Raw genomic sequence first — 25471 nt, 5'->3', positions numbered from 1 at the left:
ATAAATACTAGAGAGCCCAATTGCATTTAGATTCAGGAACCAAAAAGAGAGATATGGTAAGAAAAAGTTAAAAAAAAATTAACGTTCAGGTGGACTTAATACTCCATTATATTCGACGAATGGTGGTTGACTTGTTGTCACTTGTCAGCAACACTCACCTAACTATCAAACGTATCCAAAAACACGTTTCCATTTTGTAAATCATACTCGTACGTACGTGTGTGTTCGTGTTCACGCACGCTCGTGCACGTTTGATCCCCAAAAGTTAGATGGGCTTCAGAAAAATTACTTAGAAAGCCTTTTGATATGGGCCTTATGTATATTCGGCAGTCGGCACCGTTGGACATTTTTGTTTTTTTATTTTCCATTGTACACTATCACGGGATACACTAATCTAGAGGTCTAACCTTTTTTTTTTTTTTACTTGTGTACTTGCAAATGGGTGTTTTTCTTACTTCTCATGGACTAAAAATACTAAAAGATCATCCCTTCTAAATTCACTTTTGAACCGTTTAAGCTTTATGTTTTCGTGATCCATTTAACTTCAAAAATTGATTACAATTCCAAAGGTATAAGTTTCAATTGCATAGGAAAAAAAAGCAGAAAATGAATTGTAGATTCGAAGCACATTTGCAGGAACAAAAAAAAAGGTACCCTAATATTCCATTGGCATTAACTTATAAGTATTGCTTTGCAATTTGTATTATAGAAATATTTAGGGGGTGTTATTGGATTCTTATTTATAAAGATTTTTGAATAGTTCAACAAAATCATTAAAAAGTGAATAAGTAAAAGATTGTTAAAGATTGCTAGAGAGTTTTGTTGTTTAGTTTTCTAAAATGCTCTTTAAAATGCTCCCAACAATCTCTGTATTTTTTTTTATATTTTCTATGACTTTATTTCGTAAAGAAAATATTTAAAATCATGAACCAATAATATAATAATTGAATTAATTAACAATCCTAGATTCTTTTGTTTTAATTGAATAACACAAAACTTTTAATGACTTATAAAAGTCTGAATCCAATAACCCAAATTTGTTAAGATTTTAAATGAATTTTTACAAATCACAAACTAATAACTCTGAACTTTAACAGAGTTTAACAAAATTTTAATATAATAACAATATATTCTACCTAACATTTAAAATCTTTAAAATAGAATCTTAAACCAATAACCCCCACTTAATAAATTGCTTTGCTTTGCAATTTGTCTTTTAAGTATTCTTTTTTTATTAGATATATTGACTAAAATGATTAATTTTTATATCCTCATTTCTTAATTTAGCACAGTCAAATAACTTTGATTTTCTTTTATAATCCTTATCAGAAATTTAGTAAGATATCTCTTTTGAACACATTTTATAGAAAGAAATCTTCTTTTTTTTACACTAGTCATGATCCCATAAATTGTAGTTTTAAATATTGTCTTATAGAGTTTTTAATTACATTCAATTTCTAGTCAAATAACTTTATATAGTGGCTCCATTTCAAGTAATAAAATCTATTAAAAAAAGTAAAAAAACAAAACAAAAGTTTACACAGGTTTATGACAAGTGTAGAAAATAGATTTTTTTTTTTTTTTTTTTTTTTNCAATAGTGTAGAAAATAGATTATATTACTTGAAATGGAGTCACTGTAAAATATATTTCAAGCAAAAAAGTTTACCTACATGTCCCTCCTGTCTATAAAAACACGACCCTGGCCTCACACCCCAATGCATTCAGAACCCCCAATTGCATACCCTCTCATAGTTCTCTCCCCCTCTCATAGTTCTCTCCAATTTTTTTCCTTAGGCAAAAATGTTCATCGATGGCTTCAAGGTTGAATCTCCAAACGTGAACTACACAGAGAATGAGATCCATTCAGTGTACGACTACCAAACCACTGAGCTTGTCCATGAGAACAAAAACGGTGCGTTTCAATGGACTGTGAAGCCAAAGACCGTGAAGTATGAGTTTAAGACCGACACTCATCTTCCAAAACTTGGGTTTGTCTCATCATCTTCTCTTAAATCTTTTCACCTTTTAATACATTTTTTTATATTATTATTACATAATGTTTGTAGATTTTTCTTTTATTAATTGATTCATGATGTTTTTGCTTTATCTAATTGTATTTTCTTGGCAGAGTAATGCTCGTAGGTTGGGGTGGCAACAATGGTTCTACTCTTACCGCTGGTATTATCGCCAATCGTGAGTAAGTGAAACATCTCATTCTTCTTCTTCTTCTTAATTGTTTTGTTATCATAATAAAACTGTTTCAAAAGGGAATAAAGTCGAGTGTCCTAATTTATTCATATTCTCGCAATTGGATTGTTGAATAATGAGCAAGTTGTGTATTATTTAATCAGATTTTGTTCTCTTATGTAATAACAAAATATTTGGTGGCAGGGGAATATCCTGGGCCACGAAGGAGAAAGTGCAACAAGCTAATTATTTCGGATCATTAACCCAAGCATCCTCTATCCGGGTCGGGTCATTCAATGGCGAAGAAATCTATGCTCCCTTCAAAAGTCTTCTCCCCATGGTACATTTTACCTTTTTTTTTTACTGTTGACTATTGACTGTGCATTTTAGTCTAAAATTACATTCAATACATTAAAATATATTACATTTATTTTTTTAAAGAACATTACAAAATAGAGAAAAATAATAATTTTTTTTTATTACAATGTGTTATGAAAATGATAGGTGAATCCGGAAGAAATTGTGTTTGGAGGATGGGACATAAGTGACATGAACTTAGCGGACGCAATGGGACGTGCCAAGGTCCTAGACATCGACCTCCAAAAGCAGCTCCGTCCCTTCATGGAACACTTGGTTCCACTCCCTGGAATCTTCGACCCGGATTTTATCGCAGCTAACCAAGGTTCACGTGCCAACCACGTGATCAAAGGCACTAAGAAACAACAACTCGAACAAGTCATCAATGACATCAGGTAACAATAACGGTTTTATCTTTTAGACTTTTAGTATCCAAAAAGATTTTAAAAAATAATAATGATTTATGTTTACAGTTAGCCAAATGTAAGATAAATTTGTTCGTTTTTATATAATTAGGGAGTTCAAAGAGAGAAGCAAGGTGGAAAAAGTGGTGGTACTGTGGACGGCGAACACAGAAAGATACAGCGATGTGGTGGTTGGTCTTAACGACACGACGGAGAATCTAATGTCATCTTTGGAGAAAGATGAGGCTGAGATTTCTCCTTCTACACTTTACGCCATTGCTTGTGTTCTTGAGAACGTTCCTTTCATCAATGGAAGTCCACAAAACACTTTTGTCCCTGGTAAATTAAATCAAAACTATAGTTTAATATCTAGTAACGTTCATATTTCTGTTAGTTAAATCACATTTTGCACATATTACAGGGCTCATTGAATTGGCCATCGAGAGAAACTGCTTGATCGGTGGTGATGACTTCAAGAGTGGTCAGACCAAGATGAAGTCTGTCCTCGTCGATTTCCTTGTTGGCGCCGGTATCAAAGTACGTAATCATAAATAAGTATTTTAATTAAATTTTGTATTTTTTTCATAAAACGTTACAAAACGAAATTAATTGCATTTGTCTATGTGTATGAACATATATAGCCGACGTCCATAGTGAGCTACAACCACCTTGGGAACAACGACGGCATGAACTTGTCGGCGCCACAAACATTCCGGTCAAAGGAGATATCGAAGAGCAATGTTGTGGATGATATGGTTGCTAGCAACGGCATCTTGTACGAGCCTGGTGAACACCCTGACCACGTTGTGGTCATTAAGGTGATTAATTTTACAGTTATTCATAACTACCCATCTCTTAATGTGTCCAATGAACATTAAACTAAACTATACTATTGGATGGTGTTGCAGTATGTGCCGTATGTAGGGGACAGCAAGAGAGCAATGGACGAGTACACATCAGAGATATTTATGGGAGGGACTAACACAATTGTGATGCACAACACTTGTGAAGACTCTCTCTTAGCTGCTCCTATTATTTTGGACCTTGTTCTTCTTGCCGAGCTCACTACTCGTATCAAGTTCAAGTCTGAAAATGAGGTTTCTAATCGTTTACAAAATCGTTATCTAAAGTTCAATGATTATCAGAAAAATGTTAGATTTAAGTCTTATGATTTGTTGGTTTTCTTGCAGGGAAAGTTTCATTCTTTCCATCCGGTGGCTACTCTCCTAAGTTACCTCTCAAAGGCACCATTGGTAAGCAAAACAAAGCAAACATCTTGCCGTTTCTGAATTCTAATGACGTTCTTAACATATATATCTTTCATTCAATGAATGTAGGTCCCTCCCGGCACGCCAGTTGTGAACGCTTTGTCGAAGCAGCGTGCAATGCTTGAGAACGTACTCAGAGCTTGTGTTGGACTTGCTCCTGAGAACAACATGATTCTCGAGTACAAGTGATCAAGAGATCAGTCATCACTATCACTTGTACAAGTGATAAAGAGATCAAGACCCGCCTCTTAGCTTCTTCTTTGCTTTCTATGTTTTAATTAATAATAATGACATTTTCAAAATGTAAGTGTTCTTTTTTTTTTTTTGTTATCTTTTCTTGTTTACAAATATCAATGTCATGTATTGGTATCTTGCTGCTGAATCGGAACATTCTTCCAATTTTATAATAGAAAGAGATGGCTTAATAAATTATAGCTTTATAAAATGGTTATTATGTTTCATTGGAGAATATATTTTACACCCTGTTTTCATCAAAACTTAATCCCTCTGATCATATATTAGTTGCTCTTATTGTAAATGGTTAAGAAATTGATTTGGTAAATTCAATTCATATACTTGAATCTTAAGTTCTCTTCATTCTCTGCCTAGAAATGGTCACCATTGAAAACAAGTATAACTTGAGCATACTAAACTGAAGTTCCTGTTTAATATAATCATAATATGCAAACAAACATCTTTAAACTGAAGATAGAAATGAGACTCAAATTAAGGTGTGACGACTAATTAGCAGCCACAAGGTCCGTATGAAGAAGAAGCAAAGGGCGTGAATGTGAGATCACTCTTCTTTTCCCATAGCCATCAAGAACTCTCCTTCACATACCAAAGAGTTACCTACATATGCTTTCCCTTCCATTTTCGCTATCCCAAACCGCTTCTGCAACTTCACAAGCGTCATCCTCATCACAAGAGTATCACCTGCAATCACAGGCTTTCTGAACCTGACTTTGTCGATTCCGGCAAAGAAGAAGTTGCTTCTCGATCCACCAACTTCTGGTTGTAGCATCACTATACCTCCCACCTGAGCCATGGCCTGTCGAAACAAAACATCTACTTCACCACTTTGAACTCAGAAAAACTCAGAAACTAATGAATGAAACTTTACAGACAAACTATATGTAGCTCTTTTTAACTGCAACAATACATAAGACAGCCTCCTAATCATTCATTCCACATACACTTGCGATAGAGACTACTAGTTTTATAAAACAGCTAATCTTATTCTCAAATCTAGTCCCTTTCTTAAAACTGAAACTTAAACTAAAGCCTTCATCACTTCAACCGGAACACAAAATTCACCCTCATTCTCTTTCCCCAGAGTCACACCATTCAAAAACAAACTAATCAACTAAATCATTGCTCAACAGCAAGCAAGAATCAGAGCAACCCTAGATTTCTAACCTCAAATAGCTTCTCCTGAACTGTAAACGTATGAAAAAAAAAGACTGAAACTTTTGGAGTAAGAAGAGGGGCAATGTAATAATACCTCAACCATGAGAACTCCAGGCATTATAGGCCTCTCAGGGAAATGGCCAGGAAAGAAATTATCATTAATGGTAACGTTCTTAATAGCTACAGCAGATACACCAGCCGTGTACTCTATCACTCTATCCACTAACAGAAACGGGAATCTACACAACAAAAATCCACAAATCAGAATGAATCAGATTTCAGAAATCGCAATACAACAAACTTCAGCTTACAAAAAACAGATTTTTTTTTGTCTTTTTCTCATATAATGTTCACCTGTGAGGCAAAATCTCTTGTATCTTATTGATGTCCATCACCGTTGGATATGCCTCATACCCTGAAAATAAAGATTTAACATTTAAAAATCGAAACTTGATTTGTAAATGAAAATGCAATGGAGAGGCAGGAACATTACTGAGTTCAATTGGGATCTCTTTCTCCTCTGCTGTGCTCTTTGATTCATCAGTGGAGCAGAAGACGAGCGAGCTGGATCGGCGTTTGGGACGAAACGCGACGGAGCTCGATCTGAGCAACGGTGGAGATAGTGACTGATGAAGAGGGATAGTCGCAAGGTTTCGCGACGAGGATGCTGTGAAAACGGAGCTGGAAGCAGCCATTTCCGATTCGATCTAGTGTGAGAGAGAGAAAGGGACGGAGAATTCGAAGGGAGGAGTGTTTTCAAAGAGCTTCCAACGGAAACAATGGCGATCCAATGACTATGAGACGACTATATGAATTGTTTGGGCCTAATATGGGCTTATTTTTCAATGAGTAAGCCCATTTAAACCTTTTTTTTACCGATATTATATTTGTGTTGTTCAGCTACAGCTATTTTCTAATAATGGAAGGCTAGAAAATGTATTTGGTAAACCGTTCAATGATGACTGTAACAGAATCATACCAACCAAACCAACCAACCTTGCGCCTACAATATATTGCTGCAACTACGAATATAGACGTATAAATTTACTGTTCAACTAAAATACTAGGCACTTTACTATCTCTTCAACTCAAAATTCTTATGTAGTAGTATAAGACCAATATTAAAGGTTACAGCAACTACTTCAATCCAATACACTCTCATGTGTATATCCAAATCATCATTGCGTTTAGAGATACGGATCATTATGTTGACATAAAAAATTGTGAAACTATTTTTTTATCAACAAAAAAAAAAGAACAAACACACACACATTTTGATACCCAAACGCATACATGTATTTTACGTTTTTTGTATTATTATAGAGAAGAGCGATGCTTATCATGCAGTATTCATAGTATTTATTATTGAGTTTCTATAGATCAATGATGATCTTTCAAATATTTTCGAAATTAAGAAGAATTATTCAGTCATTTTCATAAATTTAATGTTCATTTGTACGTTTCCTCCTTATTTTTTAATATTGTTTCTTCTATGAATTCACAATTTATTATAAGATTATTCAGAGGTCATAAAAAGCTGACACAACTATTTAGAAAATGGCGTTGTTATGTTTGGTGGCTGGTGAGGAAGTTAAGTATATGGGCCACTCCTCCATGCATCCACATTCTCTGTTTTTACCACCTCCCAAATTTACCCTTTTCCAACTAGTTAGTTTTATTAAGGAACGATTAATCAGGATTCAGGCCCGTTTTAAGTGTTGATGTTACCGTGAATTTTTTGTTTTTTTTAATAAAATGTAAAATTTATTCAGAAAAAATGTTTTTACATCAAGTGCAGCTTTTGTTTGAGGTGTTCTAACATAAGATTAGCCTAACAGTTAGAAAATAGAAGTGTTTTCATCTTGTTAACGTGATTTCACCGAATGACTAAAGAATACATATAAAAAGTTCGAATAATTTGAAAGAGATATTTCGAAACCGTCCATTAAATTTTTACTCTTTGTATTGATATGTCATATTGGTCTGTTTTCTAACGGATGTATTGTAGTAGGAAGAGTACAGAACACAGAAGCAGTAAACGACCCTCACGTGTTCTCTTTAGTGTTTTTTACCTAGATTCTGGAGCTCTTTTTTGTCTTTGAAAGACTTGAGCTGTGGTTAAAAGTCATTAAAAGTCAAAACTTCCATTTTGAAGCACAATGATCTTGACTCATCGTCATCTCTGAAACATCTTTAGCTTTATATCTTTTTATCCAAATTTGGGTAACACGATACAAATTAAATGTGGTTAATTAAAATATTCGAGAATCGAAGGATAATAATCATGACAAGTCAATTGCTCAACCAAATCTTAGTATATTGTATAATTCAGTTTGGTGCATGGTGCGTAAAAAGCAGGCATGGGGACCAATCTGGTCTAAATCTATCAAGGCCGAACCGAAGGCTTGGAACGGTTTTAGTCCATAGAAAGACAAACACATAATGTAGTGAATTGCGTATTCATTTTTTCCGGTTTGGTTTGGGTTTTCAATTTTGGGGAAAAAGAAGTTTGTAACTTTGTATTAAAATTAAATTATACACTTGTGTTGCATACGTTTTGGTTTTGGTTGGATTTAAAACGTAAACGGTTGAATCCGATTTAAATCCAAAATATCAAGACAAAATCAGAGCTGGATAGATAAAGACTGGACCGGGTTATTATCCCATTGTACCCATCAGGTAGAAGAAACTAAAGCCAAGTCGTTTTCAGTTCTGGTTTGGCTCATCTCTTATGCCAGTTCTGTTGTCTCAGAAAGAGGCCAAATTCACTTCCACACAGAGAGATAAAAATACACATTCCCTTATCTTTTTTTGTATATAAAGAACAGTTCTGTGGGTTTAATAATTCTCATCTCTTGTCCGGACATAGACACAAAAGATGGAAGCCTTAAGACGCAGAAGAGGAAGCAGAGAGAACAACAAAAGTCCAGAGAGGATAATAAGGTCTTTGAATCTTCAGCATCAAGATGAAGAAGAATTAGAAGAAGAGGTCAAGACAAAGAAACCCATTTTCAGAAGAGTCCAAGTTGTTTATTACCTCACTAGAAATGGCCATCTCGAACACCCTCACTTCATTGAAGTCATTTCTCCGGTTAACCAGCCTCTCCGGTTAAGAGGTAAATTACCCCCAAAAAAAAAACTCAAACTCTCAAAGAGAGAGATCACTATACTCTGTTTCATTGTCCATGGGTTTTGCTCTGATTAGTGTTTTGATCTCAATTTATGCTAAAGTTTCGATTTTTTGTTTTGCTCTGATTAGTGTTTTGTATATATAACCGGTTTTTGGATCATAGGTTAGTGTTTTCATATCATTTTTATGTTAATCAAGTTTATTTTTATTTTTTATAATGAAGATGTGATGAACCGGCTTACGGTTCTAAGGGGGAAGTGCATGACATCACAATATGCTTGGTCTCGTAAAAGGTAACGTTTTAAAACTGAAGCACATCTGTTACATGTTAATCAAATAAATACGCAACAAATTATATCGATATTTTTCATCAGGAGCTATAAAAATGGATTCGTGTGGAACGACTTAGCTGCAAACGATGTGATTTACCCATCGGATTGTGCTGAGTATGTGTTGAAAGGATCTGAAATCGCCGGTAACGTTTTAAAAAAAAAATCTGAAAACATATCATACTAGTTATAAAATTTGTGGTTATGCAAAATTGAGACTTATCTTGTTGTTTTAAATTTTATAGACAAATTTCAAGAAGTACATGCATTGTCTGGTCCAATTCAAGAAGCTCCAAAAAGTCGACTTCTCAGGTCAAAACCCAAACCTCAAAACAGAACAACGTCGTTTGATGATGAGTCAGAGCTTTACGTCAGAGCAGAGCAAGAAGATGAAGAAGAAGAAGAAGAAGAAGAAGACGGAGACTACGAACTTTACGAAGAGAAAACGAGTTATACATCTTCCACTACGCCTCAATCTCGCTGTTCCCGAGGCGTTTCAACTGAGACAATCGAATCCACCGATCAAAAACAGAACTTGAGCAAGAAGACAGAACAAGATTCGCAAGTACGTTCTGACTCGTCCGAGTTACGTCGTTCTAACCCGGTGTTGGAGCAGCCGCGTCGTCGGCTCGACGTTTCGACGCGGGTCGTCGAAGACGGGGATCCGGTGGAACCCGGATCAGGTCGTGCGTCTATTTGGCTGCAGATGATCTCGTGCGGGCACATGGCCACCAAGTACTACGCACCGGGTGTGATGAATCCGAGACAAAAGGAAGAGAGCCTTCGAAAAGGAGTTCTGTGCAAGAACATTGTGAAGAAGACCGTCGTGGACGACGAACGTGAGATGATAAGGTTCATGTCGGAGAATCCAAGGTTCGGGAATCCTCAGGCGGAGGATAAAGAGTATTTCAGCGGGAGCATTGTTGAGTCGGTGAGTCAGGAACGAGTCACGGTTGAACCATCGCTGAGACGATCCAATTCGTTCAAAGAGGAAAGGTTAGTACTTAGTACAATACACACCGAGTCAACCAAAAAAAAAAACTTGTGAACTGACTAAAACTTTAAAATATTTGAAAACAGATCAAAGATCGTGGAAATGGCTGATGAAACGAAAAAGAAAGAAGAAAGATCGATGGTGAAGGTGAAATGTATACCGAGAACGTGTTTAATGTCATCGTCGAAGCAAATCAAGAAGTAAAAAAAGAAAAATTTGATATAGAGGAGTAACGAATGATTATTATGGGAGTAGTATTTTAGTACTTTACTGCTAAAGATAGATGCAGTAAATTTGGTAAGCGGTATTGAATTTTAATGACTAGATGTTGCTGTTTTTTTATGTATTATCGGAAATATATTTTCTCCACTTTATCTGACTAGTTGTTGAAAAGCAAGTGGAAAATGGAAAAATTCAGTTTAATCTTATGGGAATCTAAATCTACTAGAGTGCTGATATTATGTTGTCGTATTGTGAGATTGAAATTAAACTTTAAAACATAGAGATGCCTTAAATAAAAAAGATAAAATGACATATCCAGAATAGAAAAAGGAGGTGGGATGATTGGATATAAACGATGCCGTACATTCACCCATCGATTCGTAGAAGTGCTTTTTCGCATTAAGAGAGATATCGTATTTTCTCTGCCACTATTTTGTTAGTAGTAAGGTTTTTATATTTGACAAATCATAGGCTAAGGAACGTTCCATAGGGTTACCAAACCTTTCGCTTTTTTTTTTTTTCTACCAACATTTTTCCATTATATATCTATAAGTAAAGTATCAGCTTATTCTGATTAAGAATTGAATTAAAAATAATTTCAGTAAAACATCTCAACAAGTCAAACATACTCAACCGTTATGAGTGCTTCATTTCTCGGATTCGATATGCAATTAATTACCAAGTCCATGAATATCATCTGGTCAGTACTTAGTTTTATATGGTACTATGGAATGTTTTTTACCTTTTGTTTCATGAATCCTAATTATTGGCCTGAACTAGGGTCTTACCAAAAGCGTAATAGATAATGAACAAGAGCTCTTATAATTAGCATTCTTATCATGAAAAATATTATACCGGATCCACTAGCTATACGAAGAACAAGAAAATTGGCTAAAGAACATGTATCAGCCATAAAACTGATTATATATTTAGTAACTATATTGGTGGTAATAAGAATTAATTAAGTTTAGCAAAAAATATGTATTTTGTGATAGCTAATGGCCTAATGGCTAATGTAACTATGTTTCTGTGGTAATAATGCATTTAATTAAAAAGAAATTAAACATCCTAGTTAACTTCATGAGAAGATAAAATGTTACAAATACTGAGCTCCTAATAAGAAAAAAAATTTACCTTTAACACATATCAAAGAGAAGAACCACATGACTTTAAGCATATTAACGATATCAAACCTTCCGGGTTAATTGATACTAACTGCCAAATTTTAGTTTTGGAGAACTGGAAGAGTTCAATAGCAATAAAGAGAACAAATTTAAGATTTCGATTTGAAGAGTTCAAAGGTGATGGAGAAAAGGATCTCTCCTCAGGAGGTTTAGATATCTCTCTACAATGAGGGAAAATATATAGTTTGTCAATAGAGATTCTTCTTTAATTTGAAGAGGCGACGGATCAATAGTACCAAAAACATAATTATAATTTAAATACATATCAATGCATAATTTATTATACTATAAATTACCCATGTGGAGAAAACTAAAACGCATATTCATAGTATAAAAACTATATATTTTTTTTTTTCACAACAAAAAAATCAGCTCATATAAGCCAATACAAAGGAAAAGCGTTTACAAACAAAACATAATGTAGCGATGTACGCGCTTGGCGTATCAAAAAATCCGCATTTACATTAGCATTTCTGGAAATAAAAGATAAAGAGAAAGAAGAAAAGTCCTCCATGTTTATTTTGATATCGTCGAGGTAAATTTTGAAGACCGGCCAGTCTTGAGGGGAAAACACCATCTTCACCAAATCTGTATAAAAAACCACTTCGTGATAATTATGACCAATCATGTACCGCATAGCCTAAACAAAAGCTTTTACTTCTGCATGCAATGGAAAAAAATTACTTATGTGAAGAAAACCAGAATACATGAATCACTTTTTTTTTTCTTTCCAGGAATGCAAATAAAAAAACACATCTATCTAATTTCTGGAAATATATAATTAGGATTCGAATTTGCAAAAACTTGTGGATATAGGTTTTTTTTTTATTCATACATCTTGCTTCAATTTTTTTAATACCTAAGTATCAGATCTTAGTTAAAAACTAAATTAAATTAATATACAATTAATAAAACTGACGAACAACAAGCGAAAAACCCAAAAGGTGGGCTTAGGAAACGCTTTTCATTTTAGAGGGTTTCATATCTTAGGAAAAGATTGAGTTACCGGGAAAATCTTTTATTTTCGCCGGATTTGATTGATTCTTTCTCTGTTTTTACGGTGTATTCTTGGAAGGTTACTGGAAAGTTCTTGACCTAGTTCTTCGTTTGCGGCCGCCGTCTTTCATTGTGAAGTGCTGGACAAGGTGAGGAAGCGCGAGTGTTTAGTGAGAACTTTTTTTCAGAGTGGGTGATGGAGTATGCTTTAGATAAAGCTTTGAAGGAGATGTCGCTCGAGGACGACCAGCCGATTGTGCTTCAGGACCATGCGAAGTTCGTCTCGAGTGTAAGGAATACTTGTAGTATTATTGGCAAGCTACTGTGTCCGGAGAATCAAAAGATGTCAAGTTTGATCCACGAGATGCCAAGGGTTTGGAGGGTCTATAACAGAGTCCGTGGGATCGCTTTGCCCAATGACAAGTTCCAATTCATCTTTGATTCTGAGGCAGATCTTTCTCTGGTGCTGCAGTCTGGAGCTTGGACTTTTAATGACTGGAGTCTGACGCTTGAGAGATGGGTAGAGAATCCGCCGAGTGATTTTCTCAAGGTGTTACCAATATGGGTGCGTATTCGGCACATACCGGTGAATTATCTTACTGTGGACACGATAAAGGAAATTGCAGGACACATTGGTCGTGTCACGGATATTGCTTTTGATCCATTGAAGCCTCTAAGTAGGGGATATGTGAGAGTTAGGGTTTTGTTTGATATTAACAAGCCTCTGAAGAATAGGAAAGAAATGAAGATTCCATCAGGTGAGGTTGTGGAGATAGGATTTGAGTATGAAAGAATCCGGAAGAGATGTTATCATTGTTTACGGTTGACGCATGACAAGCTTCGATGCCCTTTGTTACCTTCAAACCGGCAATCTTCTGCTACGGGGGAGGAGAAAGGTCAGTTGTTGGTTCCACAGCGGTTGGTTCCGAGGATTAGTAATGATGATCCCTTGTTTGGGGTACTGACTGATGATGATGTGGGCATTGATGTGTTGACTGGTAAACCAAAGATTGCTAAGGAGGTTTTGGACGAGATGCGTCAGTACTTGTCTGTAGCTGAGCCTAAGGAGAAGCAGATTCGTATTGAAAGAGTCCGTAAGTCTGTTTGGGATCTTGAAGGTGACATTGAAGGTCAAAAGACTTTGCTACGGTTGGAAGCTCCTACACGACTTACTGCGGATGCGGACAAAGATAAAGGGCTGGTCTTTGACTTTGAACACTCAGCTTCTTCAATTGGTGACGGTGACCGAACTATGAGTCCTGCTCATAATTCTGTTCAATCACAGCCGATTGTTTCCTCCTCTGCTTTTCTGTCTGGTCATGGTGCTAGGGGTCATCGAGCTAGCTTCTCTGCTGGCTCTTCCGGCACTACCAAATACCAGAAGAAACGTAGACGCCCTAGTCAATGGAGGAGGAAAGCTCAGGCCACGTTAAAGGATCAGGGGACTGGAAGAAGTAATCAACCTGTTAACGATGAGAATGATGTAGTAGTGATGTCAAAGAGGAAAGCTTGTGATGAGGTTCCAGTATCAGCTAAGGTTGCTAAACACGATGCAAGTAAGGCGGTTCCAAGTGAGGAACTGCCAGTTCAAATATGAGTTTTATGAGTTGGAATTGTCAAGGATTGGGGGGCACCTTGACAATTCCTTACTTGAGGGAGATGCGTCGTCTACATTTCCCGGACTTTTTGTTCCTCCTGGAAACTAAAAATTCCAGAGACTATGTGGTGAAGTTACAAAGGAGTTTGGGGTACGAGTACTCGCATATAGTGGATCCAGTGGGGCTCAGTGGAGGATTGGCTCTATTCTGGAAGCCATCTTATGAAGTTGAAGTTATTAGTGCGGATCACCGAATCATAGACGTGAAGGCCAAGCTTGGATCACTTTCGTTTTATGTTTCTTGTGTCTATGGGGATCCGGTAAGTAGTTTGAGACAAGGTGTATGGGATTCACTTGTTGACATTGGGGTGTCTCGAGATGCACCATGGCTGGTCATAGGTGACTTGAATGAAATGGTCAGTAATACTGAGAAGCTTGGAGGTCCAGCACGGGCGGAATCATCATTTTTCCCTTTTAGAAATATGATTCTTGATTGTCGCCTACGGGAGGTCTCCAGTATTGGTAATAGACTGTCGTGGGCCGGTAAACGCAATAATATGTGGATCCAGTGCTGTTTGGATAGAGCCCTTGGGAATGAAGCATGGTTTCAGCTGTTTCCACGGGTGCAGGGTGAATATATGGAAAGGATTGGCTCGGATCACAGGGCATTACTGCTACGCTTGGCTAATGATAATGTTTCTAGATCAGGAAGGTTCATTTTTAACAAAAGATGGATCTCTAAACCGGATTTCGCTGCGGTGGTTCAATCAGGTTGGAACAAAGGCGTGACTACGGGACAAACATCTGTGATGAGTCGGATTGCGGAGTGTAGAAGAACTATTTCTGGATGGAAAAGATCACAAAATCTGAATTCCAAAGTGCGGATACAGCAGGTTAGAGAGCAACTGGATGCAGAGGGTACCAAAATACATCCTAACTTTCAGCTTATGCGGGATCTGCGCTGGGAACTGGCTGAGAATTATCGAGCAGAAGAGCTTTATTGGAAGGAAAGGAGTCGAGAACAATGGTTGCAGGGGGGTGACCGCAACACGAAGTTTTTTCACGGTAGTGTTCAACGGCGTAGGATTCAGAATAAGATTTTATCTCTTTTTGATGAAAATGGTGTAGAGCAGTTCTCTGAGGGGTCTAAAGGAGAGGTGGCCGTGGCATATTTCCGCAAGATGTTTACTAGCTCAAATCCTAGTGCCATAATGGAAGCTCTAGATGGGATGGTGCCTCGTGTCACTGATAGTATGAATGCAGAACTAATTCGCCCGGTTTCTGCATTGGAAATAAAGAATGCAGTTTTTAGCATCAAAGGGGAGAAGACGCCAGGGGCGGATGGTATGTCGAGTCAATTCTTTAAGGAATATTGGGATGTTGTTGGACCTCAGGTGGTGCAGGAGGTGCAACAGTTTTTTGCATCTGGTCATCTTCCATCTGATTGGAATTTTACGCAGATATGTCTAATCCCGAAGGTGCAGAATCCTACTCGCATGACCAACCTAAGGCCTATCAGTCTGTGTTCTGTATTATACAAAACAGTGTCTAAAGTTTTATGTCAGCGTTTGAAGCGGTTCCTGCCTAAAATAGTATCAGACACTCAAGGTGCCTTTGTGTCGGGTCGCCTCATAACTGATAACATACTTTTAGCACACGAATTGGTCCATGCGCTTCAGACGAAAGCAGGTTGTAATGAGGAATTTCTAGCCATTAAGACAGATATGTCTAAAGCCTACGACAGAGTAGAGTGGAATTTTCTTGAAGAACTGCTTATTAGGCTTGGTTTTGATATTAAATGGGTTAACTGGATTATGAGCTGTGTGCGTTCAGTTACCTTCTCGGTTCTCATTAACGGGAAGGAACATGGCTTCATTAAACCAGAGAGGGGGATTAGACAAGGGGATCCTTTGTCCCCCTTTCTCTTTATTCTCTGTGCGGAGGCACTAGTCCATGTGATGAACAAGGCAGAGCAAGAGGGTAGACTCACGGGGCTGAAACTTACACCGGAGTGTCCTTCGATCCAGCACCTCCTTTTTGCTGATGACAGCCTATTTCTGTGTCGTGCTAGTCTTTTGGAATGCTCAAACCTGTTACAGTGTTTAAGGTTGTATGGAGATGCGTCTGGTCAAGAGATAAATCTCCAAAAATCATCGATAACCTTTGGAAAGAAGTTAGATCCGTACATGAGGAGGGTTATCGGTTTGTTTACGGGTATTGAACAAGAGGGAGGGGCTGGTAAGTACTTAGGCCTCCCTGAATGCTTTAGTGGCTCCAAGAAGGACATGTTAGCGTATATAACAGATAGATTAACATCTCGATTACGCGGTTGGTTCGAGAAAACATTGTCCTTGGGGGGAAAAGAAGTTTTGCTTAAAGCAGTGGCGCTTGCTCTTCCGGTGTATGCGATGTCCTGCTTTAGGCTATCGAAACACCAATGTAAGAAGATAACGAGTGCGATGGCTAACTTTTGGTGGAATGCAGTGGAGGAGAAGCAGAAGATGCATTGGGTTTCTTGGGAGAAAATGTGTAAGTCAAAGGATCAGGGTGGCTTAGGATTCAGGGATATAGGCCGTTTTAATCAAGCTCTTCTTGCGAAGCAAGCTTGGTGCCTCCTGGATGGACCATCTTCGTTACTGGCACGGGTGTATAAAGCGAGATATTTTCCCTCGACATCGTTTATGGAGGCTAATCTTGGTCCGCGACCGTCTTATGCTTGGAGAAGTATATTATTTGGGAGAGAGTTGTTGGAAAAGGGCCTCATGAAGTCCATAGGTGATGGTTTGGATACCAACGTTTGGCTGGATAAGTGGGTTTTTGATGAGCTTCCACGGAGACCATGTAATAAGGAGCAGATGATAAATTTGAATCTCCGAGTGTCTGAACTTATCACTAATCAAGGGGACTGGAATCTGCAGGCTCTTCAGGAACTTTTTCCCCCCTGTGATGTTATCAAAATAAGATCATTTCCCCCGGATACGCGGCTTCAAGATAGGTTGGTATGGGCGTATACGAATAATGGACACTACTCAGTAAAGAGTGGTTATTGGTTGAGCTCTAAAGCTATGGAGGTCCCGGGTGGCGAATCAGAGGGCTCACGAGTGTTGAATGAACTAAAACAAAAGGTTTGGACAGTTGAGACAGCTCCAAAAATAAGAATGTTTCTATGGAGAGTCCTCTCAGGTGCTATAGCAGTTGCGGACTGCATGAGGAATCATGGTCTACAAGTTAATCCGATATGTCAGGTGTGCAGATCTGCCGACGAAACTGTGTCACATGCTCTGTTCCTTTGTCCTGTGGCGTCAAAGGTTTGGTCAGCTACTGCGCTACCTTTGCCTGTCCAAGGTTTCTCTACTTCGGTCTCGGAGAACATTGGTTATTGTTTGAGGCTTATTACTAATACTGATCTACCATCGTCCCTACGCCTTGCTATACTTTGGATTTTATGGGAGATATGGAAGGCTCGTAATGGGATGGTTTTCAATAACAAGTTGCAAGACCATCATGTGTTAATTGCAGGTGCGGTGGCGGATGCTGAAGAATGGTTAAAACTGAATGAGTTGCAGAAGCAAGAGCAAAGGTCAGTTGTGGGTATTATGCGAGGGGGTATGTCACAGAAGAGGTGGACTAAACCAGCGTTTGGAATACTGAAATGTAATATTAACGCATCTTGGGCTAGTAGTCAGCACTATGCGGGGGGAGCTTGGATTCTTAGGAATCATGTAGGTGATGTTCTGTTCCATTCCCGGCATGCGTTTCTACCGACAGTGAATAGAATTGCTGCAGAACTACAATGTTTGCTTTGGTGTTTGGAGAGTTTACAGATCTTACAAATCCTCTCGTTTGAAGTCTGGACAGATTGTGATGCAGTAATTCAGGCGCTTGAAAAACCGCAGGCTTGGCCTAAGTATCGTTCACTGCTTCATAAGATAAGCCAAGTTATGGTGCATTTGCAGAATGTATCAATACACCTTGCGTCACCTAAGTCGAATGGAGTGGTGCGATCGCTTGCTAATAGTGTTACACGAGACGGCAGGTTGAACTCGTATTTGGCTATGGGAGGTCCTGCTTGGTTACATGAGCAGATTGCACGTGACAGCTATACTTAATATCAGGTGTTGTTTTCCCGTTTTGCTTGGTTTTTGGTTTGCTTTCTCTATTTGAAACATTGTATTCAACTTTTCTTTATATATCACAGATGATTAAAAAAAAAAAAAGTATCAGATCTTAGTTTTGAAAAAATCTTTGATTAATTTCATTTAAAAATGAAGAATTAAAAATTGATGAAGAGGTAATTTTTTTAATGAAAAATTAAAGAGTCATTAGAGATTGCCAATGGAAGAAGAGCAAACGCGGTCGCATGATACTCGTCATGCGGTACACGTGGCAATCTTGCGTTCAAAACGCATCGTTTTTGTTCATAAATTTTATTTTCATCACTCTCGTTTACCCTAAAAAAAAAAAAAAAAAAAATCTAGCCCAAGGAAGGAAAAAAAAAAAAGTAGATTAGACAAAAAAATAGAAAGAAATAAAAGGAAAAAAGGAAATAAAAAAATAGGAAAGGCAAAAAAAGAAGAGAAACGCTTAGTATCTCTCCGGCGACTTGAACCCAACCCAAACCTGAGGATCAAATTAGGGCACAAGGGCCTCTCGGAGACTGAAGCCATGGGAAGGAAAAAACTAGAAATCAAGCGAATTGAGAACAAAAGTAGCCGACAAGTCACCTTCTCCAAACGTCGTAATGGTCTCATCGAGAAAGCTCGTCAGCTTTCTGTTCTCTGTGACGCATCCGTCGCTCTTCTCGTCGTCTCCGCCTCCGGCAAGCTCTACAGCTTCTCCTCCGGTGATAAGTACGTCTTTTCCTTATCTGGGTTCTCGTTTTTTTTTCCCCTTTAAGCTTCGGTTTTGTGCTTTCTCTTTACTTTGTTTTTGAAGAAAAATAAATATTTTAAAAAGACACAAACAAAATAAAAAATAAAAAACAATTAATGTATAGTTTGATTTTTCCGGCGAATCTCTTGTTGTTTTACTCGGTTCGGTCTTTGTTAGTGTTTTTTCTATGACCATGTGAGATACATGAGATAACTAAATCTATGGAAGAACAATGTCGTGTTGAGCTTAAGCTTCTTACTTTTTTCTCTTCTTTTCTCTCTCTATCTCTCTCTCTTTTTCCTTAAATTTTTTTCTGCATGGATTTTATTTTATTTGGAAATTTTTTGCATGTCATTTGAGATTTGCTTGACACGTTCTGCTGCGTACTCGATGTTGTCTAGTGAAGTTTCAAGCCGTCTTTGATTGCTACTTGGCTTTAGGGATTAATTCCCTATGTTTCTGATTAGTTTTTATGTCAGAATTGCTGGATCTCTCTTTTTTCTAAGTGATTAAAATTCATTAGATCTCTTTGGATTTGTATCCAGTGCAATGTACCTTCGGGAGATCTATGCAAATCCGAGAGATCCATAGAATTTCAATGGGGTTAAATGCTGAATAATGCATACCACATTGTGCAGTTACTGATTGTTGATCTTCTATGGGTTTCTCTCTTTGTCATGGACCTATCACTTGATGATTATCCAAATTAGTGTTTCTAATTGATTATATATAGTACTTGTGAATATTGGTAGCTTTAAAAAACTTAGCCTCGCAATTAGTCCTTACCGCACATATGCTACTTAAGCTATGTGATCTGGTATCGATTGCGATTAATTGCAATTGTTGTGTGCATCTTTAACACTTTGTGCCGCACATAATGTACATTAACTGGACTATTTTTAGACTAAAACTCATTGCTCTCTTGGATTTGCATACATATACATTCCCGGGAGATTTATAAATAAAATTAGTACCATAGATCAATAATAATTTTGGTTCAAATGTATGTCACATTACTTGTAAAACTATGACTAAAATATTAATCTTTTTATGGATTAATATACATGTTTTTTATAATGATTTCTCTCCTTTTTATGGATTTTCTTACTTGAAGATTAATTATCCAAAGGTTAATAGTTTCCTACCCTAGTAGTTACCTCACATAGCTGTGCTACATATATATTTATGTTATTGTTTATCAACTATCGCTCTTAATCTTTTAATGGATGTGTGCCTATATACAAGACTGTGTCCTCAACATGAATCCACAACCTTGTAATTTTTGTTGTGCAAATTGACAAATCACACAACCTTTGTATCTTGGGTCTTTTTGTCATGAATATTGCCAATAACTCAACCTTGTTTCTTTGTTGCCTCTAGGAAATGTAAAACTCCAGAAAACTTGTCTTCATATAAGAAATATCAATATGATTCTACATTGTCAAAATTAAACCCGGTGTAGTGTTTACTACAACCCTCCTATATACTAACCAAGTGGTTGTAGTGGTTTGGCCATGTTGGTCAAGATGATATGCGGATTCTCTCACTTGCTGCATACTTTGTTAGGGTTTGTTCACGCCTTATACTGAATGTTAGGTCCAGCCTTGGAATAGCCGAGACACCTGGCTCACTAATTATGAGTTAAAAAGAAACATTATTCACTCAATAACTCATTTTTGCATCCTTAATTTTGGTGCAAAGAGCTTAACTTCACAATGGAACTGAAACCTATTCGCACAAATTATTAAGTGACTTAGCGGTAGTTTTATCAAATTTGCTTTGACCTCTATTAGGTAATTATGTAGTTTTAGTTTTATCTGTCTTAGGTTTTTCCTTCTTTGGAACAATTTCTATATATTGGTGATACTTGATAGATGCCTCAGTAAGTTGATGTCTCAGTAACTCTTCACCTTTACTGCTTGATTTTTTGCTTTCAATATAGTTAATTGGAACCTCAACAGTTTCTATACAAACGAGGAAGAAAATGGAAGATGGAAATACAAAATGGAAAACCGGTTTCCTATTCTTAGGAAACTGTTTAGATTTTCGTTGCAAAGAAACATAAAATAAAATTATGAGATTGTTGTCTAAAAACTCGGTCAATGTATTTGGAGTTTGGATTTACGTATTGGTCATCTGCTTACCGGCCACATCATCATCATCATCATGTTATGGCTTATCAATACTCCATTACCAGAAAGAACCTTGAGGTCAAGGTTCATATGAAAACTCAAAAAAGTTGTCTTGTATATATGTTCAGATGGTAATACTTAGAAAACCAATAGTTGATGTCACCGTTTTTGACACACGATTAGGCGTTTTCTTTTTAGTTATGCATAAGAACACTAAAATTTTTGATAGGATGATGATAAAGATAGAATTTAGAGGATAAATAGGTTTTGTTTTTATAATGGTATTGATGCCACAATTTGTGGTTCAAATCACTTCCGAGACAAAAGAAAGAAGATATATAGGGTGTTGTTTTGACTTTTGATGCTAATTGCGGTATGGATCGAATCCAAAAATGGAAGATCAGATAGAGGTTACATACAATCAGAATAATGTAAGTCAATGAATTGGAAGCAGTCTTCCACTGTTTCTTATGTTTAGGGTTGTCTTTTAATTATGTGCCGAAATTATAAATAAAAATGACTTTCTGTAAGACTCAGTCCATGTCCTTGGAATTTGGCTTAAACGTAGGTATATTGGACGTCTGCTGAGCGCTTACTGCCATGTCATCATGTAGTGATTCATCAATATCTGTGTGTACGTTTTCGTGAGTATATGTTTTCTTTAACAGTAAAAAGTCTGTTTGTATTGTACACTCTCTCTTAAGCCTCAGTTGCTTGTTTGCATTTAAGTTTCCTTCTGTGTTTCCATGTTATATTATATCAATCAATGTACCATATATAGAAGCACAAACAAAATTGCATAGAAACAATCTGGACAGTGGACGCTTGAGATTAGGGTTTTCTGTAAACGAATTTTAGATCACAGGGATAATCTATATACATGCCTTAGTTTTAGACTTTTAGTAAACCTTTTCTTTGTGGAAAAATGTAAAATCTCAACCTACCGATATATATTAAAATAATTCATTGGATAATCAAACTTTGAACATTTCTTGGTAAATTTTTAGAGTTATTTATTTAGAGATGAAAAGATCTATATATGTGTAATTATTTAGGTTTTGTCTCTAAATGTCTCCTTTGATGACACCATATACATGTTTTATAGTTTCCAGTGGTCTTTTCAAGGGTTACCTTGTATTTTATTATCCTAACATACTTTTCTTTTTTGTCATCTCTCCAGCCTGGTGAAGATCCTTGATCGATATGGGAAACAACATGCTGATGATCTCAAAGCCTTGGTAATACAAATGTTTCGGATATTTTCCCAGATGGATTTTCATGAGGCGTAGATTTACTAAAGACGTAGAGAGTTCAGTAATCAATACTGTCAGAGCCTATTCATAGCCTCCTGTCTAGCTTGCATTTTTATAGGCCTGGGCTAAGAGGCATATAACGTTTTCACATATAGTCACTATTTGGAGTTGTGTAGTTGTAATTGTTTAATAGATATGAGTAAACGAATGTTTAGCACCATAACATTGTGGAGATATATCTAGATAAAGGAATTGCATCATTGATCCACCATGCGCTATTAGCTTGCTAAGTGATTCTAAATATATAATGAGATGGTGTACCAACATGCATACTGAAATCCTGCTAGCCTTGTCTTTTACCGCGTCTTATATATGTCCCTTTTCTTTGGCCAGGATCTTCAGTCAAAAGAACTGAACTATGGTTCACACCATGAGCTACTAGAACTTGTGGAAAGGTTAGTACTAGCTAAGACTATATTTGCTCTCCTCCTTTGATTATAAAGGAATTAGGGTTTCCTTGTAAAACTATGAATATATGCAGCAATCTTGTGGAATCAAATGTCAACAATGTGAGTGTCGATTCCCTCGTTCAACTGGAGGAACACCTTGAGACCGCCCTCTCCATAACTAGAGCGAAGAAGGTAAGTGGATTCTATAATGTCTAGCTACTCTTTCCTGAATTTTATTTTCCGAGAATAACCTTATTGCTTTTATTTGTTACAGACAGAACTAATGTGAAGCTTGTTGAGAACCTCAAAGAAAAGGTTAGATATTTGATTCCAAGTTTAGAACATATATCAGATTTATACTCTAGGGTACTGTTTTCATTGTTTCTGTAAGTCTGTTTAATGAGCTTTTCACACGTCTTTGCAACTTCTTCCCAATACATATGTTGTGGATTCCAAAATCTGAATTTGTTAGGTTGTGATTTGTGATTGCTGATCATGATGATCTTTAAAACAGGAGAAATTGCTGAAAGAAGAGAACCAGGTTTTGGCTAGCCAGGTAACGAAAGCTACTTTTTCTATATATATGCATACCTAATAAGCCATTCTTTCCACTTTAAGCATTTACTAGGTAGCACTTCTGTGTCTTGTATTCTAGAAATTTTATTTCTCAAGATTAGGCATTTTGGTTGTTGGTAGATTAGGTATTATTAGGGTTTGTGAGATTGTTACTGCTGAATAAGGACAGAGATTTGATTCGGTCTGGTTTGAGTTAGGGAAACTTTGATTCGGATTTTAGAATGACAGATGAAAAGTTTAATATAATTTTAAGATAAAAGACACACAAACAAACAAAATTCATGAACAGTATAATTTCATTATTACATAATAATTTGTTCGGTAAAATATATATTTTTATAACGATTATTGCTATATCATTTCACTAAAATAATATATACTTTTCTGTTGGTGCGAGTAATATTAGGTTTTGGTTGTTCTTTTTCTGGATTTGGGATAATAAAGGTTTTAATTAGGTTTTGGTTCAGTTTGAGATTTCTGAACGGATTAGTTTTTTGTGCGTCATGGTTAAGGTTTGGATCCATGTGTCCAGTAGTCTAGCTACTTTTACATCCTCAAGGTTAAATTATAAACAGGGAAGTAGTCTAGAACAGACAAATTATGGAAGCAAAATGGTGGAACTGAGTGTTAGTTTTAGATTGGTGGAATGAAAAAAGAATATTCATATATGAGTAGACAAAAAGGTAAAAAGTGAATAGTGATTTTGACCTATGATTATCGTACAGATGGAGACGAATCATGTTGTTGGAGCAGAAGCTGATATGGAGATGGAGATGTCACCTGCTGGACAAATCTCCGACAATCTTCCGGTGACTCTCCCGCTGCTCAATTAGGGCGGTTGATATCAAAAATCCAAAACATATATATAATTAAGGGAAGAAAAAAAAGATATGTAATTATTCCGCTGATAAGGGCGCGTCGTATGTATGTATATCTTAATACTCCCTCCTCTCTCTCTCTCTCTCTCTCTTTGGCTTGTGTGTGATACTTAAAAAGTAGATTGAAAGTCAAATATTATCTGTTTAAGACAAAACTATATATGATGAAACTTTTGTACCTTATTCGAGAGAGCTTTGCATCGAGATGTTGTTTTGTGTGTTCTCCTCTTCTGTCCAAAGCTTGTGTTTGCTTCACAGTGAAGAAGTCTTCTGCTTATTTTGCAGTAGAGGCGTGGCACAACTCTGCTCTATATGTCCTCGTAATTTAATTTGTTTTTATCTAAAACGCGTTGCGGTTGTCATGGGTTTCTATTGGGCCCATGTCGGTCATTTTTTTTGGCCCAATAGGCGTAGTTCTTGAGATTCATTGCTGTGAAGTGTTGTTAACGTGACCGACCTCTTTCCAAAATTATGCTTGATATCTAAGCCGGCTTAACAAGCCGTATAAACTTCATTTGAACTAATCAATCGATTGATTAGTTCATTCACGGATGTGATCAAAACAGCGGTTTTCAAGTGACTTCCACCTTAGGGAAAATAAAATACACATCTATTTGTTATCGTTAGTCACTTTCATTCTGATCCTGTAATTATGATAAAATCATAAAAGCCCTAACTACTATTTAATTTAGATCGATATTATCAGACGCCACTGTGAACAATTAACCAATTTAATCTCCTTCAACTATTCTGATGTAAATTGCAATTGTATATAGAATCGTTAAGAGTTAAAATGCAAACTACGTAAAGAGGAAACATAAGCACGTTCTGTCGGACAGAAGCTAACCAGCAACTTCATCACTCTATTGTACATAGTAGTTAATCCACAAAATTCCTGATTACGATATACAAAAATTAGTATATCATTAGACAAAAATCATGATATGGATTCTAGTCTAAAAAGCTTTGTTCGGAAAAGAAAAAAAGAGAAGTATATAATTATAAAGTCAAATGCCGAATAAGTTAGTGGATATAAAAATGTTAAATCCGATCGAGAGGTAGACTAAAATAACCATTACAATACGAGTTGACTTGTGGAGAAGGCAACACAAACTTTCTCGCCGAGTACGGCGGAGGAGCAGCCGCAAGTGGATCCAGCCGACACTAAGGAAGCTTTTTAATTTGCACAAGATGCGATACACTTACACCTTATTTAATACATGTGCCCTCCT

The 25471-nt window shown here is 36.7% G+C and overlaps 5 protein-coding genes and 1 long non-coding RNA gene across 8 annotated transcripts; 4 read left to right on the top strand and 2 right to left on the bottom strand.

The window, feature by feature from the left end:
* On the top strand, positions 1704-4646 carry LOC104769216 (probable inositol 3-phosphate synthase isozyme 3). The gene is made up of 10 exons (XM_010493369.2): positions 1704-1989; positions 2130-2198; positions 2393-2528; positions 2693-2940; positions 3062-3288; positions 3371-3486; positions 3591-3767; positions 3858-4046; positions 4140-4202; positions 4287-4646. The coding sequence occupies exons 1-10, from the start codon at positions 1802-1804 to the stop codon at positions 4404-4406; spliced, it is 1533 nt and encodes a 510-aa protein (XP_010491671.1). The 5' UTR covers positions 1704-1801; the 3' UTR covers positions 4407-4646.
* On the bottom strand, positions 4839-6407 carry LOC104769215 (3-hydroxyacyl-[acyl-carrier-protein] dehydratase FabZ-like). Its single transcript, XM_010493368.2, has 4 exons — positions 6121-6407; positions 5982-6042; positions 5722-5866; positions 4839-5268 (listed from the first exon to the last, which is right to left on the bottom strand). Exons 1-4 carry the CDS (start codon positions 6320-6322, stop codon positions 5014-5016), a joined length of 663 nt encoding a protein of 220 aa, XP_010491670.1. The 5' UTR covers positions 6323-6407; the 3' UTR covers positions 4839-5013.
* On the top strand, positions 8334-10524 carry LOC104769214 (protein UPSTREAM OF FLC-like). The gene is made up of 5 exons (XM_010493367.2): positions 8334-8743; positions 8981-9050; positions 9132-9232; positions 9332-10082; positions 10167-10524. The coding sequence occupies exons 1-5, from the start codon at positions 8506-8508 to the stop codon at positions 10282-10284; spliced, it is 1278 nt and encodes a 425-aa protein (XP_010491669.1). The 5' UTR covers positions 8334-8505; the 3' UTR covers positions 10285-10524.
* On the top strand, positions 12679-18188 carry LOC104772187. The gene is made up of 2 exons (XM_010496829.1): positions 12679-14038; positions 14104-18188. Exons 1-2 carry the CDS (start codon positions 12679-12681, stop codon positions 18186-18188), a joined length of 5445 nt encoding a protein of 1814 aa, XP_010495131.1.
* On the top strand, positions 18627-24248 carry LOC104769212 (MADS-box protein FLOWERING LOCUS C-like). Of its 2 annotated transcripts, none has more exons than XM_010493366.2 (7): positions 18627-18929; positions 22264-22321; positions 22730-22791; positions 22878-22995; positions 23077-23100; positions 23300-23341; positions 24087-24248. In XM_010493366.2, exons 1-7 carry the CDS (start codon positions 18745-18747, stop codon positions 24192-24194), a joined length of 597 nt encoding a protein of 198 aa, XP_010491668.1. In that variant the 5' UTR covers positions 18627-18744; the 3' UTR covers positions 24195-24248. The 2 variants fall into 2 exon arrangements, 1 of the variants encoding a protein (XP_010491668.1); XR_002037122.1 differs by having other exon boundaries at positions 18629-18929; positions 22878-22977; positions 23060-23100.
* LOC109131448 lies at positions 18937-24505 on the bottom strand. 2 transcript variants are annotated; one of them, XR_002037123.1, is made up of 3 exons: positions 24419-24505; positions 24070-24182; positions 18937-20581 (listed from the first exon to the last, which is right to left on the bottom strand). It is a non-coding gene; the product is annotated as an uncharacterized LOC109131448 (long non-coding RNA). The 2 variants fall into 2 exon arrangements; XR_002037124.1 differs by having other exon boundaries at positions 18937-20573.

The sequence above is a fragment of the Camelina sativa genome, chromosome 20 (genome assembly GCF_000633955.1).
Source record: "Camelina sativa cultivar DH55 chromosome 20, Cs, whole genome shotgun sequence".
In the NCBI taxonomy this organism is placed as follows: Eukaryota; Viridiplantae; Streptophyta; class Magnoliopsida; order Brassicales; family Brassicaceae; genus Camelina; species Camelina sativa.
Note: the sequence above shows the minus strand (reverse complement) of the source record. Positions and strands in the feature narration are given on the sequence as shown.

Excerpts from the sequence above, each read along its gene's own strand:
- LOC104769216 (XM_010493369.2), top strand. The coding sequence starts at position 1,802 with ATGTTCATCGATGGCTTCAAGGTTGAATCTCCAAACGTGAACTACACA. Across the intron at positions 3,768-3,857 it reads ACCACGTTGTGGTCATTAAG|TATGTGCCGTATGTAGGGGA; the intron begins GTGATTAATTTT and ends ATGGTGTTGCAG. Across the intron at positions 4,203-4,286 it reads ACCTCTCAAAGGCACCATTG|GTCCCTCCCGGCACGCCAGT; the intron begins GTAAGCAAAACA and ends CAATGAATGTAG.
- LOC104769212 (XM_010493366.2), top strand. The coding sequence starts at position 18,745 with ATGGGAAGGAAAAAACTAGAAATCAAGCGAATTGAGAACAAAAGTAGC. Across the intron at positions 22,996-23,076 it reads AGGTAAGTGGATTCTATAAT|CTTGTTGAGAACCTCAAAGA; the intron begins GTCTAGCTACTC and ends ACTAATGTGAAG. Across the intron at positions 23,101-23,299 it reads TTGAGAACCTCAAAGAAAAG|GAGAAATTGCTGAAAGAAGA; the intron begins GTTAGATATTTG and ends TCTTTAAAACAG.
- LOC104772187 (XM_010496829.1), top strand. The coding sequence starts at position 12,679 with ATGGAGTATGCTTTAGATAAAGCTTTGAAGGAGATGTCGCTCGAGGAC. Across the intron at positions 14,039-14,103 it reads GGTTGCTAAACACGATGCAA|GATTGGGGGGCACCTTGACA; the intron begins GTAAGGCGGTTC and ends GGAATTGTCAAG.
- LOC104769215 (XM_010493368.2), bottom strand. The coding sequence starts at position 6,322 with ATGGCTGCTTCCAGCTCCGTTTTCACAGCATCCTCGTCGCGAAACCTT. Across the intron at positions 5,867-5,981 it reads CAAGAGATTTTGCCTCACAG|ATTCCCGTTTCTGTTAGTGG; the intron begins GTGAACATTATA and ends TTTGTTGTGTAG. Across the intron at positions 5,269-5,721 it reads CTGGAGTTCTCATGGTTGAG|GCCATGGCTCAGGTGGGAGG; the intron begins GTATTATTACAT and ends TTGTTTCGACAG.
- LOC104769214 (XM_010493367.2), top strand. The coding sequence starts at position 8,506 with ATGGAAGCCTTAAGACGCAGAAGAGGAAGCAGAGAGAACAACAAAAGT. Across the intron at positions 9,233-9,331 it reads GAAAGGATCTGAAATCGCCG|ACAAATTTCAAGAAGTACAT; the intron begins GTAACGTTTTAA and ends TAAATTTTATAG. Across the intron at positions 10,083-10,166 it reads AATTCGTTCAAAGAGGAAAG|ATCAAAGATCGTGGAAATGG; the intron begins GTTAGTACTTAG and ends ATTTGAAAACAG.